The sequence below is a fragment of the Centroberyx affinis genome, unplaced genomic scaffold (assembly GCF_046629955.1).
Source record: "Centroberyx affinis isolate AG114_WGS23_722 - 3 ecotype Tasmania unplaced genomic scaffold, CSIRO-AGI_Caff_v1 ptg001660l_1, whole genome shotgun sequence".
Classification (NCBI taxonomy): domain Eukaryota; kingdom Metazoa; phylum Chordata; class Actinopteri; order Beryciformes; family Berycidae; genus Centroberyx; species Centroberyx affinis.
Window position 1 is genome coordinate 49,850 of NW_027280088.1, and position 16,073 is coordinate 65,922.

At 41.4% G+C, this 16,073-nt stretch overlaps 1 protein-coding gene across 1 annotated transcript; it reads right to left on the reverse strand.

Moving 5' to 3' along the window:
• Positions 1-10,954: 10,954 nt before the first annotated feature.
• On the reverse strand, positions 10,955-12,868 carry LOC139651425 (putative uncharacterized protein DDB_G0271606). Its single transcript, XM_071528325.1, has 2 exons — positions 11,630-12,868; positions 10,955-11,437 (listed from the first exon to the last, which is right to left on the reverse strand). The coding sequence occupies exons 1-2, from the start codon at positions 12,866-12,868 to the stop codon at positions 10,955-10,957; spliced, it is 1,722 nt and encodes a 573-aa protein (XP_071384426.1).
• Between the last annotated feature and the right edge of the window lie 3,205 nt (positions 12,869-16,073).

The window sequence follows — 16,073 nt, forward strand, 5'->3', positions numbered from 1 at the left end:
TGCGAGGACTGGATAATATAGCTTATGTTATGTCATTTTATGTCATGCCATGTAATTTTATGTTATATGTTATGTTATGTTATGTTATGTCATGTAATTTTATGTCATGTCATGTCATGTCATCTCATGTCATGTTATGTTATGTTATGTAATTTTATGTTATGTTATGTCAGTCATTGTGTTATGTTGTGTTGGGTCATTTAATAAAATGATATACATTTTCTTGTCATTTCATATTATGTATTGTATTATATTATACTATATGTCTTACACATATGTATATATATTATATATTATATTATTATATTATGTTGTGTTATTTTATGTTAGGTTAGGTTAGTATTGTGTTAGTATTATGTGATTCATGTGTTGCTTAAAGCCTGTGTGCCAATAACTGGGATATCCTGATGGCAGTCCTCCACACACACACACAAACTGAATATCAACAGCCTCAGAAAAGCCACAGGGACCCATATCACAAAACATCAGTGCAGAGCCTAGTAACCTATTTATAATGCAAGCGGGCCAAGTGAAACACTCGGTTTTCACCCTGGGACCTCAACGCAAAGCGGTGATTCACAAGCTGCTAATCGGCCATGCCAGGGCAAACTGAGAAACAACGCCAGGATCAAGGCTCCATACATCGGGCGCTGTGTGAGAGCCCCTTCACATCCTCCTCCATCCTGAACGTTAACCGCGCGGTGCCAGGTTACCCTGCAACACTCGCGCTATTGAAATGAGGAGCGGCGAGCTGAATGCAAGAGGAGGAGAAACCCCCCGGTTCTCTTCAAGGCCGGACGGACACAGAAGCGCCTTGTAAATATTCTCTTTGATCCGGCCGGGCTGGCACAGGTTGACTGAAATCCAAGGAGGTATTAGACGACAAAGGGATCTGAATGTGGACAAGCCGCATTCATGCCGAGCTCCGAGGAGACCAGCTGATCGCACCATCTGGCCTTGCCGAGCAGGCTTGTGGTCCTTGAAAAGACACTCAACTGATCTACCAGGACGCAAGGAAGGGAGACTCTGCCACATGATGGTGGCTGCTGCTCAAATGACGATGGGTGGACTGACAGACTGATGACAGCTACAACCTATTTTTGGTAAATGCGCAGGTTCCAAGGATTCATTTGGCTGGAGAAGACGCTATAGCAGTATGAGAAAAACAAAATCTGAGAAATGAAGCAAGCCCAAACCTAGGACTGTACCTGCTTCGTTTAAGTTGGAGACTGAAAATTAGAAAAAAAGCACAACGTTTTGTGACTAAACTCAATGTCTGCAAAAAATGACAAGCCGTCAAGTGATTTTAACTTGTTTCCAGCTTATTTTGTGATATTTTTCATCATATTATCTCACAGCACAGGAAGAAAATCTCTTTTAATCTTAAAAATTTCACTTGATACATGCCCAAATTACTTCTTTCAAGAAATCATCATAAAACAATAAAGAAAACTTGATATGTCTGGATAAATAACTTAACAAGTTTGTCAGTTTTTGCAGTGTAGTTGTTAAGTCTCTAACCTGTTGTTTTTTAAATTTGTGAAAAAAACAAACAAACACCTATGCTGATTAAGGTGGATTTGACTATGAAAAGCAAATAGAGAGAAGTGTCAGAGACTGAAAATTACAAGTGAATAGCTACAGCTACTAGTGTGCAGCTAATATTACATTGAACCAGGACTATCCAGTCAAATCATACTTCCAAATTTGATCCAAACTTGAACCACAGTTGGTAGGCAGGTCACTCACACCATCACCCCAACTTTTACTGAAGAACTGAGGCTCTTAGCGTTGATATTAGTAATTATCCAGAGTCCTAAATCCCCCCATTTTCCCCGGCGGTGTTTTTTTTTTTTTTTTTTCTGGTCCAAGTAACGGGAGCGTTTGATGTACTGGAGGGGTTTTTATCACACAGCCGAGCGAGTGAGCCTTCCAAGCGTGGGCGTCTGCTGGAGGCGGAGTAATCCTCCTTGGTCTCGCAATCCAAACAGACCCAACATGAAAGGAAAGTGCAATTACCCAGCTTTATTTCAGATCAATTGGACGCCACCACCAATAAATGCAGAGTTGCCCCTCTCCATTCTCTGCCCGGCCGGAGTTTTCTCATATGTGTGTGTGAGGGACTATGTGGGGCTTTTGAGAGATAGTGGGAGAAGTCACAGGTGGAAAACTGTGTGTGGAGCATCCAGGATTAGATCAATATATTGATTTTCTAATAAATCTGGCCAATATTTATTAAATATCAGATATCGGCCGGTCACATCGTCCACTGCTGATATGATGGAGGTTCCTCCCTGATCACAGCTATATAAAAACAGCATGTAAAACCTACTGTAAAATTTTATTTTCTATAAAGGCTTAATGTATATTAGAGTTTCCCCTACCATTGCATAGGTGCAGTGGAGATTTTTTTTTTTTAAACTTCTGTTTATTGGAAGTTTGCATTTTACAAATCACAGAATCAACATGTGAAATAATTCCAGTATAATCCCCATCCCTCCCCCACTCCCCAACATATCACCCACCCCCCCAGCATTCTCCCAAGATGACCAAAACAGTGACATCGAGCCCAAATAAATACATAACAGTTACACTCATCTTTATCTTTATAAAATAACTCTTAGTTAAACTACTACAGTACTGCCCCAAATCAAGAAAGAATTAGGTTATGAACTCTCCCAGTCTGTTATTTGGGTTAGGTTGTCATAGTAGGTTAGAAAAGGCCTCCAGACTCTTTCAAATTTATTTGTATTCCCCTTCAATGTAAATTTGATTTTTTTCAAGCTTCAAGTAAAACATAATCTCCCTAAGCCATCTTGTATGGGATGGTGGCACCGATCTCTTCCAATTGAGGAGGATGAGACGTCGAGCCAACAGAGAAGTAAATGCAACCACATTACACATTTCAGTCGGCCACACTGTGTCCTCGGGCCTCAACCCAAACAGGGCAATAATAGGAAGATGTTTGAATGTCATATTATACCGCTAAGGGATTCAAAGACCTTCTTCCAGAAAGTCTGAAGGCTTTGCAGTGGAGAGTTTTAGTGTCCCATGATGCTCTAAAAAAAGATGGCATGGATAAGATTCTGGGGAAGAAACTAAATACTGGTATTTTTTTTTGGCATGAAAATGGTCACATTTAAAGATATTGAATGTCAGCACAAAGTATCAGCTGTCGGGGTCATCAGTCTAAAAATATCAGTATCATATCACATATCACAAAAACCCATATGGGTTGAACCCTAGAACATAGACCACCTGGTTAATTTTCATAACCTAAAGCATTTGGTGGATATTTTCATTCATTTTTTAAGCCTGTGTGGCTTGTGTGAGAACTGAACTCCTCACCCTGCAGCATTAAGCCAGAAACGCACTGGAAGCATCAGACGTGCACATATTCAAACCCACCAAACAAACTCAAAGCGTCCAGTGGAGCGTCTCAGTTTTGGGAGTGGACCAGCAGAAGACCAGCACAGCTGTTTTTTCGTGAGGTTTTTGGAACGAAAGAGGTAAGATAATGCAATTCTATATTTTTGGCCACATACTCTGTGAATTTCCAATTTCCAGTCATACTTTACATTGCTAATTACCATTTTTTTAATTAGCACCCATTGGCAGCTCCTTCAGTCGGCTAGTTTACAAAGTTTGGTCAAACTAGTCAAAAACTGATGTGAGGAGAGTCCTGACGTGCCTGTAATGTTAACCCAGGCTTCTGCACAGGCCATTGGGATTCTCTTTCCATCATTTTTGATACCAGTGATTGACATCAGATTAGCTTGATAAACTTCACAAACTATCCTCGACGGGCAGCTGAGACATGGATGAGGAAACAAAAATCCAGTTAGAAATGAATAAAAATAAGGAGAAAAGAGAGACTATATTCCAGGTTCTATAATATATGTCATGATATTAAAATCTATTACCGTGACGACGTGCAAATGCCTTGGTGTTGATGTGTCATATCTCCCACCTGCAGTGCGCCATAGAAGCATCAAAGGAGATGCTTCAAATGATGTGTGTTCAAAGCGTACAGTGTGTTTAGGCCTTTACTGTCATGCTATGCACATTGAGTTACACAGAACTACATACTGTGTAGAATAGAGCCATGCTATTCAGCAACCCTCCGCCTACTTCCATGGCTGTGATTCGGATACACACCTATGGTTGTGCGTGATAAAGTGAGTTTACTACTTTCTTCATATGTTGTTGTACTTTAATGGTTATTTGTAGATTGGATGTGATTGAATGCTTGACCACTATATATTGGTAAATGCTATAATCATCACTTTGCCTGTTTGTCTTGAGACTACAGATATGATATAATGTGTGTAAGTGCGCAGTGCACATGATTTATTACTTGTAGCTCTTAAGGAAATGCAAGAATCCTTATAATCTAATTTAGAATGCTGAATTTCTTATGTTATGTAATTGTTAAATGAATGTTTCTCTGTTATGTAGTACTGCAGTGGTAGGCCCACCCCTCACCCCCTTGGTTAGAGTACTAATATTCATTGTTTGTTAGGTACCTAATTGTTAAGTGTGATGTTATACATTGGTTAACTGTATTGTAATTCTTGTGTGTTTATCATTTATAGAAAACCATGACCGTCAAGCCTCATCATCTCCTATTGCTCTACATGTGTGCAGAGTGGCAATAAATGGCTTAAACGGAAACATCAGTTGTCCCTCCTACATTCTTATCGATGTACCATGGTGATGCTCAATCTCCTGTGAACCAATCCTAGAGATAGATTCTACATACTGTATACTTCAGTCCTTAGTACAGTATTCTGATTTGTTTGCTATTAGTTTTGATGCACCGATGCTAAAACAAATGCTACTTACTTACTTTCTCACCAACATACAGTATCTACATGTGTCCATCAGGATATTATAGTAGTGATCTTATCTTGCATCTGGTAATTTGGTGCTGAAGCTGAAACTCTGGCCACAATTGAATTCATTAGTTTTGATGAAATCACAAAAAACAAGCCTGCCTCAACATTTCAATGGACTTGAATGTGTATGAATGAATATTTCTGTTTATTTACTCGCTCAGTCACCTCCTGAGCTATTTGTGGCCGTTCACAATTAACTGTCTGAGAATGAAGATGTTGTTGCTCAAACTCCACCATATAGTTAGGCATCTGGCATAATCACCGAAATTATGCGTGTGTCCCCATTTTGAAAGTTTTGACTATCAGTGGTGCCTGTTCTCACATCGCCGGGTTTTGGCTGGAAATTAGCATGTTGAGTTTAAACCCTGTCACAGTGGTCAAGGTGTGCAGCGCTGACAGTGACAGTCCACTTCCACCGCTCATTTGTTCTGAGCTGTCACCTTTCGCTAAATATAGTTCGGTGTTTCTGCCCAGAAATATCTGTCTGACAGGTGATGAAGGCACATTCTCTGCCACTCAATCAAAATGACACCCAATAAGAGGCCATTCTTTCATACCACACAATGGCTGCTCTCTCTCTAGTGAATATGTATTGTATTCAATTATTTTTTTTTGCCATAAAGTGATATTCTTCCATATATGTGCATAGAAATGAAATCAGTTCAAGGTGAACCAGGTGAATAAGCATCTAAAAAGTCCAGGATTTTGCATTTGTAGAGTATTTCATCTGAGAAGAAGTGGAAATTTCAAGTTTTTCCACTCCAGAACAAACCCACTCTATATTCTCCTCTCACATCTCTTGCATACGAATCCTCAAAGACATAATCCGCCTACACTCTGCTCAGCTTATGACAAATCATCATCCTGATGCATGGCAAATGCTCCCATCCTGAGAGGCCCTCGGAGGGCTGCAGGCTATGTGTTCTACTAGTAAAACGGCCTACTTTAGCTCTTGCTGAGCCATGAATCCACAGTTTCATCAACACACATTCACTTGCTTGCATTTCCCTCTTACATATCAATGGTATCAGGACTTGCTTTACTGTCCCCAGGGGGAAATGTGATTTGGACACAGTGCTGCTGCATAAACAATACATATGCCATAACAGATATCATGCCAAATAAATGTAAACACAATACATCACACATCTGACAGCACCATAAATACACCAGGGGCCACCTCTTCATTTTCCATAATTACATTTTCACATGGTCCAACTTGTTACTGCCTACTCCCTGTTGCAGAACTGACAGGTATCTCAAACTGCAGTCTCTTGTTACAGCAACTGATGGAAACATACATACAGCAAGGCTTCATTTCCACCAACACTGGCACCTTTGCAGCTGTTTTGCAACTGATTTTGAGCTGTAGGATTAGGAAAACAAAAGCACCTAATAGCCCAAATGTGTGGTAGAAACATAGGAACACCTCCCATTTTGCAACAGTCTGTCTTAATTGTTTCACGAATAAAAAAAATCCTTCTTTATCTTGCATCTTCCCCTTCATCTCCATCTCCCTTCATGTCTGATGTTAAGCAGTGAAATCAGTAAAGGATCATAATTTTAACCTAGATTCACCTGGTCAGTCAATATACAGGTCAACGCTATAAAATATTCCACAGCAGTTGTTTTAAATGTGTCTCTTTTACTTATCTATATTTTTGAAGCAGCGGTGCAAACATGTCACATGGTGAGCATAAATAATTATCACGGAGGCAGCAGAGATTTACTGTGGGAGGGGACAGGCCCAACAACATCAAAGCTTCAGCATGCATGCATCGCTTTGAATCCTACATCTTATGCAAATCATCATGCAGGGGGGGTTTTAAGATTTACAACTCAAGACACACGCAGAGAAAATCAAAGAATGCAGAGGAAAGGATGCAAGCCGGATGATGTAACTGTTTGGACAGCGCAGCCATGTTTCTTGGGAGGAAAAAAAAAAAAAACTGGGTCCCAATAGGAAATAAAACATGTTTCACACAAACAGGAGAAACTCAAGAATGAATCAAAGTGTGACCTGGTTTATTTAATACTGCAGGTAGCTGCTTTGATCAATAATTGACACTTGAAGGGACAGTTTGAGGCTCTGTTAGGCGGGCGATGGTGATGCAATGATAATGACTTATTGAAGCCGCACCACATGCGCTATATCGACTTCTGAAGAACCTTCCATGAAATCATTGTCCCCCAAGGCTAGCTCTGTCATTTGCTCATCATGGTGAAATATTGCACTATCCGCTATGGGTAAACAGGATGGATTTGGAAGTGCTTTATGGTATTATATTCTATTCTGCCTGGCAATTCGAATGTGCTGGGAATGTCATAAAGGGATGTTATTATCTTTTGAAAGCCATACAATGACATTTCCCTCTCCTATTCTTCTGTTATTTTTCTCTCTTGCAATTCTTTACCATCGAAGAAACAAACACTGAATACCCCTGTTAGGTTTCTTTTTTTTTCAAAAGGCAAAATCCCTGTATAATAAAAGTAGAACCCAAACAAAGAACTATTCAACATTTGGAAGACAGACAGGAAAAATGGGGTGAAATCATTGCTAAATAGAGCTGGATGCTGCTTACTTTTCCAGGGAAAACTATTCAAAAAATTTGAATAATGACCTTTCTGGCACTCAGTATTCATCTTCTGTTCACTCTGCATTGTGTTAGTTCCTGGCATGGGGGAAAATCCCGTGAGGGAGAATCCAAAGTAATTTAATAGAAGCACTGCTAGCTAATAACTAGGAAATTGTGTCAGTTTGCATTGTGCGTTGATGATTGTTTGAAGTGTTGTTGAATGGGGATTTCATTTGGACCCCAATCTTTTATTTCTAATTAGCGTTTGAAGCTCTTGCTTTAAAAGACAAATTGTCAGCCCACAAGCCCTCGTTAAATTTTAATAATTTCTATCAGATAGGAACGAGAGTGGGCTTTCAAAAAATTAGACAATAGAAAGTGATGCCAAGGTTAGTCAGTGGTTCTCAAAGTTGGGTCCAGGGACCTTTAGGGATCCTTCAAGGGGTTCCAGGGGGTCTTCAGCAAAAAAAGAGATAGGTTTATTCACTGTTATTTCATTCAATACTACTTATCACTGTGAGAGAATGTTTAAGAATGACTATAACATGGACTGTGGTTGGACTGGGCAGCTCCCAGGTGTGGAAATGGGGAACTGCATTAATGATAATCATGACGGTGCTGAAAAAGAGCAAATATCTTTCCCTGGGTGAAAAAAAGGTTAACTGCGGCTCGCCGGAGGTAAGTAATACCACAAAACCACCGCAACACCATTCAGTCTCTTATTAAGGGGCCCAGTCTGGGGCCTTTTACAGTGAAACATCTCCCTTGGCCACGCCGCTGCCGGCTCACCTTTGGCTGACTGTTAGATGAGTTGAGTTCCCATTTATGTGTTAGAAAATGGTCTGTTACAGTTCTAACAGATTTAACAAGCTTTCTGCACATAAGCTCTGTTCTTGATTTGTCTGCAAGAAATGCTTTAGATGCTGCAGTAATAAAGCAGAATAGAGGCTTTGCAGTTGTGTCAGACATACCTGAAAAAGAATGTGGGTGTAGATCAATTCAGTAAATTTTATGTGTAAAAGTGAGTCTCCAGTCTTCAGTCACTATTGCTGTATTTGCTGCATTAAAGGCCAGTGTGGAAAAAGCCATTGTCATTTTCTGTCTGAAAAACAAAAGGGAATATTTGTATAATTATCACCATTGAACTTTGTCTTTTCATTTTCTTGTATTTACCTGCTTGACGCTCAGGGGAAAAACACCTTTCATACATTTCACTCCATTTCATTACGGCTTTATAGCTGAATGTTTTCGTCCAGTTTCAGCTTATTGAATCCAATAAACAGACAGAAACTTCTTCCCCTGAAGACAAACAACAGGCGAGAGAATACATAATTAATATTTTTTTCCCCAAACAATTATTTGTGCTCACAGCTCATATCATTGGCTGTTTAGCAAACAATTTGAAAGTTTATGAAATATGCAGAACAAAAAGCAATTTCAAAGAGCTTCAGCATTTTAATCACAAAGCGCAATGAAGGTACAGGAATTTGTCTTGGTGCCATTGATGCAGAGACACATTGATAACTTAATGGAGTCCCTAATCCCTACAGTCCATACTGACTACAGATGAGTGACAGGTGTTGGAGGGGGAGGAGGGCGGGACAAACAATACCCTTCCTGCCTCAAGGTGAAAAGTTCATATTGTAGCTTTAAGTGCAGTGACTGACCAACAGTGCATTGGTGCAGTGTACTAGGAGGGAGTTATTGTGAATAGAATATGATGCATGAAATTAACTAGAAACATAGAACATCCTACATTCCCATGTCTGAAAAGTATCACAATGTGCATGGTCTAAAGTACACAGTGTACAACGCTTCAATGGACTAAATTCAGTGGTGGAAAAAGTTCTCAAATCCTTTACTCAGGTAAAAGTATCAAAACCATAATGGAAAAATACTCCAGTAAAAGTAAAAATTCTGCATTCAAAAGTTTACTTCAGTAAAATTATAGAAGTATTAGCAGTAAAATGTACTGAAGTATGAAAAGTAAAAGTACTCATTCTTTCAGAGTGTTAAATTGATGCGTTAACCTGTAAGAAGTATTTTAATGTTGTCGGTCTAACTGCTCCATATACTGTTGGGGAGTTTAAACTCTAACAATGCAACATATTTTATGAGCTTATTCTATGTTTTGCATGTAAAACCTTATTCTGCAGAGTAAGTAGTAACTACAGCTGTCAGATAAATGTAGTGGAGGAAAAAGTACAATATTTCCCTCTGAAATGTCTCATAAAGTGGAAAAACTACTGAGGTACAGTACTTAAGGAAATGTACTTAGTTACTTTCCACCTCTGCCTAATTGTAAATTGCAGAGTGCCTAGAATGTAAAATGTAAGTAATAATAATTTATGATAGGCTATTCAATCTTCCCCTACAGTGAATTTTCATTTCATTTTTTGGTAATGAAATCAGACGGCTGATAGTTGATGAAAGTGTATTTCAAGTTCAACCTTGGTAGTCTATTTTTCTTTTGTATTTGAATAATGATGAATGGACTGAACTGATAGAAAAAGCCTTTGTATGACAATAAACCTCCTGAATAGAGTAGCAGAAGAACAGCCAGTCACAGAAGAGACAGTGGCTCTGTCATGGAAGTGGTGGAACGAAAAGTTGGTGAATTGCGGAAGTGAAAAGTTGCATTGCTTTGGCTGCTGTCAGAGAGGAAGATACAACTTGGAATGAAGGCTAATGGAAATTAAGCTGACATTTCTATAAGGCAAGAGTAGTCATCATCATCACCACCATCTTTCTTCTTCTTCTTCTTCTTCCTATTTATGATTACAACGGGCCATATAATAAGAGATGATCATTCTGGGATCGCAGGGATATTTTGTAATATTTATTGTGGTTCTGACCCTTAACCTCAATATTTAGTTGCTTTTAATGTTGGCAATTTAAGAATTTAAGTTTCCTCCCTGTTTTTTCTCATTATATTCTATTGGTTGTGATTAAAGGCTGTGTCAGAGTCACATTTTCGAACTTCACCCCCCCTACTGCAAAGTTAATATACCCATCTATATCAAACTTCAGTAATTTATTAAGACTTCTTTTAGAGCTGCACTATATGAGTAAATTATTTTGGACTAAAATGTCAACTGGAACGTTAAAATTCCAAGGTCACATTGTGACTCCAGGTTGAGATAAATGTAGAGTAACATGGAAGCTCCACTTCCATTTCTGAGTTTGATTGTTAAGGAGAGAGAGAAGAGATGGCTCTGTTTTTAACAGCATTTAAATAGCAAAACCACACAAACAAACAACAATAGTCTAGTTACACGTACACTATTGACTGTGGTGGAACTTACAAATCTCTACAGAAATAAAACCATACAGGCAGTGTATTTTTTTTTTTGATATCGTTGATATCGTTTACTGAGAAGAAATGCAAGACAAAGGGTTTGTGGGAATTTGGGGGATGTAAGGGGGGGGTTGGAAATGGATGGAGGGGGTTTGGGTGTGTGAGCACAGGTGTTATTGTGCTCATATTGAAGAATTGGAGGATTTGATAGAGTCTGAGTTGAACGTTGACTCCATCTTGTCCTCCTTGTTCTTCTTCTTTTTCTCCTTACGCTTTGGAGTAAGGGCATCAGCGATTCTACGCAGCAAGCTATGCTTCTTTTTCTTCTTCTTCTCCAGAAGTTCGTTGAGGTCCCTCTCCAGAACAGCAAGCTTATCTGCCATGAAGGCTTTTCTCTTTGCCCACTCTCGCTCTTTCTCCTCCAGGGCCTGCTCGTTGTCAATTTTGGCCCTGAGGAGACCGGCCCTCTCCTCCTGCTGCTGGAGGAGACAGCTCTCTAGCTTCTGCTCAGTGTGCTTCAGAGCAGCCGTGATTCTGGTTTCAGCCTGAGCCAGTTCCTGGGCCTGGACCTGGACCTGGACCTGTTCTTGGGTCTTTTCCTGGGCCTTTTCCCGGGCCTGTTCCTGGGCCTGGACTTGGGCCTGTTCCTGGGCATGGGCCTGGACCTGGGCCTTTTCCTGGACCTGGGCCTGGGCCTGGACTTGGGCCTGTTCCTGGGCATGGACCTGGACCTGGGCCTGGACCTGGACCTTGGCCTGTTCCTGGGCCTTTTCCTTGACCTTTTCCTGGGCCTGTTCCTGGTCCGGGGCCTTTTCCTGGGCCTGTTCATGGGCCTGTTCCTGGGCCTCGACTTGGGCCTTTTCCTGGGCCTGTTCCTGGTCCTGGGCCTGTTCATGGGCCTGTTCCTGGGCCTCGACTTGGGCCTTTTCATGGGCCTGTACCTGGACCTGGGCCTGGACCTGTTCTTGGGCCTTTTCCTGGGCATGGACCTGGACCTGGGCCTGGACCTGTTCCTGGGCCTTGACTTGGGCCTTTTCCTGGGCCTGGACTTGGGCATTTTCCTGGGCCTGGACCTGTTCCTGGGCCTTTTCCAGGGCATGGACCAGGGCCTGGACCTGTGCCTTTTCCTGGGCATGGACCTGTTCCTGGGCCGCGACTTGGGCCTTTCCCTGGGCCTGGGCCTCGAGTTGGGCCTTTTCCTGGGCCTTTTCCTGGGCGTGGACCTGTTCCTTGGCCTGTTCTTGGGCCTGTTCCTGGGCATGGACCTGGGCCTGGACCTGTTCCTGGACCTGTCCCTTAGCCTGTTCCTGGGCCTGTTCCTGGGCCTTTTCCTGGGCATGGACCTGGGCCTGGATGTGGACCTGTTCCTGGGCCTCGAATTGGGCCTTTTCCTGGGCCTGGACCTTTTCCTGGGCCTGTTCCTGGGCCTGAGCCTGTACTTGGGCCTGTTCAGCCAAGCCGAGGAACATGAACTGGAGCTGGGTCTGGGCAGAAGAGTCCAGGTCCAGAATCTCCTTAAGATGTTCATCTGCCTCCCTCATAGTCTGGTATTCCTGGCTGGTCCATTTCCTCTGGGTCTGTTGCTGCTTCTCGGCAGAAGAGTCCAGGCCCAGAGCCAGCTTAAAATATGCTTCTGCCTCTATCATCATCAGATGCTCCTGCCTGCTCCATTTCTTCTGGACCTGTTCGTGGACCTGGACCTGTTCGGCTAGGCCCAGGAACATGAACTGGACCTGGGTGTGGTCAGAAGAGTCAAGGTCCAGAATTTTCCTGACATATTCATCTGCATCCCTCATCGTCTTATAGCACTGCCTGCTCAATTTCGTCTGGGTCTGGGTCTGTTCCTCGTTCTGGACAGAAGAGTCCAGGCCTAGAACCAGCTTCAACTGTTTTTCTGCCTCTATCAGCAGCAGATGTTCCTCGCTGCTGGAGACTGGGTCCAGGAGCCCAGTCTTCCTCTCTACAGGGAATTCCAGGTAGGTCTGCCGCGTAGGGCTTACCTGGGCATCCTCCGACTCCGTGTTGTGCTGGATCTCCATGTATTTGTTTCTCTTGTCTCTCTTTCTCTCTGTCTTTGTCTTGTGTGTCACCTCCATCGCGCCAAAAAGTGAAATGCCTCTGTGCACTTGGAATTCTAACCTCACACTGCATTCACTGCCCTCGTTGTGACACCACAATGTATGAAGTTAGTAAGATTCCAAGTTCCCCTTGATTGACAGGACTGTCAAAGTTTCTGTTTTTTATTTGATTTGATTTTTTTGTGTCTAGCTTCAGTTAAGTGAATAAAGCACTGCACTATGTCATCTAACTAATGTCATTACACCAGAATGTATAGTTTGTCCTTGTGGAGGTGTTAGGGTTAGGGCCTAATTCAACAAAATTTATTTTGGCAACACCTTTGGTGTTAATCTTGCCACTTCTTCTATTTATTCCAAACAAACTGCTGAGCGTCAGAGGCTTTTTCCAGGAAAAGACCTACCAGACACCGGGTGTTTAGAACAGCAAAGCAGTGTTTCATTGTGTTTCATGAACTGGGTATAGGTTGCATCACCATTGTGTTACATCAATCAACAATAGAGAGGAGCAAAACAGACATTTATTTACATGAAAATGCCACAGATTATTACTTTAAATGGTACTTAAAACAATAGGTAGTTACATCAGATTCTCTGTTTTGGTAAAAAGCTATGTGTGTTTGTGCAGAATATGCGATATTCAAGTAAACAACTACGACTGCTAACTTGAAGTCTACTCTGGAGTAAAATGACTAAAAAAATTTTGTTTAGGGGTGCAAACAGAGGTTGTCAAGAGGAAAGGGATCGGGATGATTTTGAGAGATGCATGAAATCAATGTGTGTTGGAAACATCACAGTCCTCAGTCAGTGTACAAGTTCTTAAGTGCAGAGTACAGAGTACAGAGTACAGAGCAGAGAAGAGTTAGTTGGACTGTTACAAGTCACACTTCAGAAAATAAGTTGCAGACATAAATCTCTTTCTGCTCTCGAGCACAGTTTAATTGTATGTGTGTGTTTGTGTATCGCGGTGCCGGGCGGCTCTTAAGTGTCGCTTTAGATGCAGGTCACAGTGAAACTGAGCAGTGATCCGTCCCCACAGGAGACACAGATAAGATAATTACAGTAATACATTACACCCAGTCAGTGAGGTGGAAAATCCTGAGTGTGTACCTCTCTACATCGCAGCCTCACCTCATCAACACTTCGAAACTGAGTGAGCATTTGCGTGACACACATTCATTTGGAGAGAAGAACTTTTAATGGTGATGTGCAGGAGTGCAATGCACCCAAAAGAGGGAACAAATTTACATAAACATGACTATAGTGCAAATCAATAAAGAACACTATCTTGGTATTTTTAAAGCTATGGAACTTTTTGCCTTGAGGCAGAAAATAGTCCCGCCCTCCTCCCCCTCGGTTGGCCAAGTTTCCGCCCAACACTTGTCACTCATCTTGATGAGCTCTCTACCTTGAAACAGCATCTATAGCCCGAGGCTGAGATAACCTGCATCCATGAAGCATTAAAGAAGCAGACAGAGAGCAGCCAAGCTGTGATTTAAGAAAAAAAAACGCTGACGTTCACCATGTTTTTGAGCAGGTCTCTGCCGCATGCTTTACCATTTTTCTTATCCCTTTCCTCACTTGTTGTTGTTGCTATGACTTCCCTGCTCTGTGGCCATTAGCCTCACTTTGGTAGCCACCACCTAGGTCACCGCTGGCCACGCCCACAGCAAACGGTTTACACCCCAAAACACCCACATCATCATTGAAAAGCTGATTTCTGAAAGCTGAAATGAGGGTATTTATGCATGAACACACACACTCACAGACACACACTGACTGTCTTTATTGTAATTTAAACATGAAAAACAGGCGTATTGCAGCTTGAATACACCTCTATATCCCTGGATGGTGCCATTCTATTTATGGAAGCAGCTAAAAGCGTGAGGAAGGGTAGGTTGTTTACGAGGTGTGATCTAGATTTCGATGTGCTTCGCAGCAGAAGACCCCTCTCCCCCCTGTGAGCTGTGCTGGATTTGTCAGGAAAGACGTTCAAAGCTCTTCAGAGGTTCAGATGACAGCGGAGCTCTGTGCTGCTGAACAGAAACATGGGAGAGTTACAGTGTTTAGACTTCAGTCCTCAATGTCAGGCTGGAAATGGTCTTAATTACGCTCATGACCTTCCAGTTGTTAAAGGTCTCATCCATGACTGTTGCATGGCATCCATTGTTGAAACACGGTCACCCACTACTGGCTTCGTTAATACAGTAATTCTGACTCAAATTTTACCTCGAAATGTATTGTTTTGATGCAAAGACTGAGAGTATGTTACAGCTAATATGAATTTTATATGGATTTTAGGCGGAAAAACACATTTTATACTGACTGAAAATACTGGAGCATACTAGACCTGTATTTGAGTTATGATGAGTTAGGCAAGACAAGGCAAGCTTTATTTATATAGCACATTTCATATACTGTACAAGGCAAATTCAATGTGCTTCATGTAAAACACAAAAAATACATAATTTGTCTAAAAATGACATTAAAAAAGAAAGAATCAAAGACAAAATAGGTAAGCAATGATAATAGTCACAAAAGATTGTTCTTTATCTACCAGTCAAACTCTTTAAGAATATAATGTGAATATATCACAAATAATTTCTGAATTGTATCTTCAATTGTTTATCACATTTCTGCTTCATTAGGTGCCATACAGTACAGTTTAGCATGGCCTGCTGTCACATGAACACTCTGCAGCACACCCAGTGTATCTGTGACACATACAACTGTAAGACAATCAATAACATGTCAGTGATCCATTCTCTTTCACTTACTTCTCACTTACTTCTCACTCTTCTTGCTTAACATGCTGAAATTGTCAGCAGCATGTTTACATAACCCCATGCTGCTTCAGGTGTCTTATTTTTATTATTTCATCTGTTTTTATTGCTTATTTTATATTCTATTTGTGTGCTTACATTCTATTTTCTCTCTCCCTGCTGAATTCTATTACTTTTGCTGCTGCAACGGCCCAGTTTCCCCACGGGGCTCAATAAAGTTTCATCTTATCTTACACTGACTAGATTCTCCATAAACTAATTATGTAATGTGCAGCATCCCACCGAATGACTTTGAGTGTTTTCCTAAACCAATGTAGCAATGGAATTGTGGGAGTTGATGCTGGCTGGTTTGAGGCTCACGATGAACAGGTCAACTTATTTTCCATTCCAAAGTGGTTGCTATGCAACTACATGACGAGGCGCCTGAAGGCCCAAAGTAAACA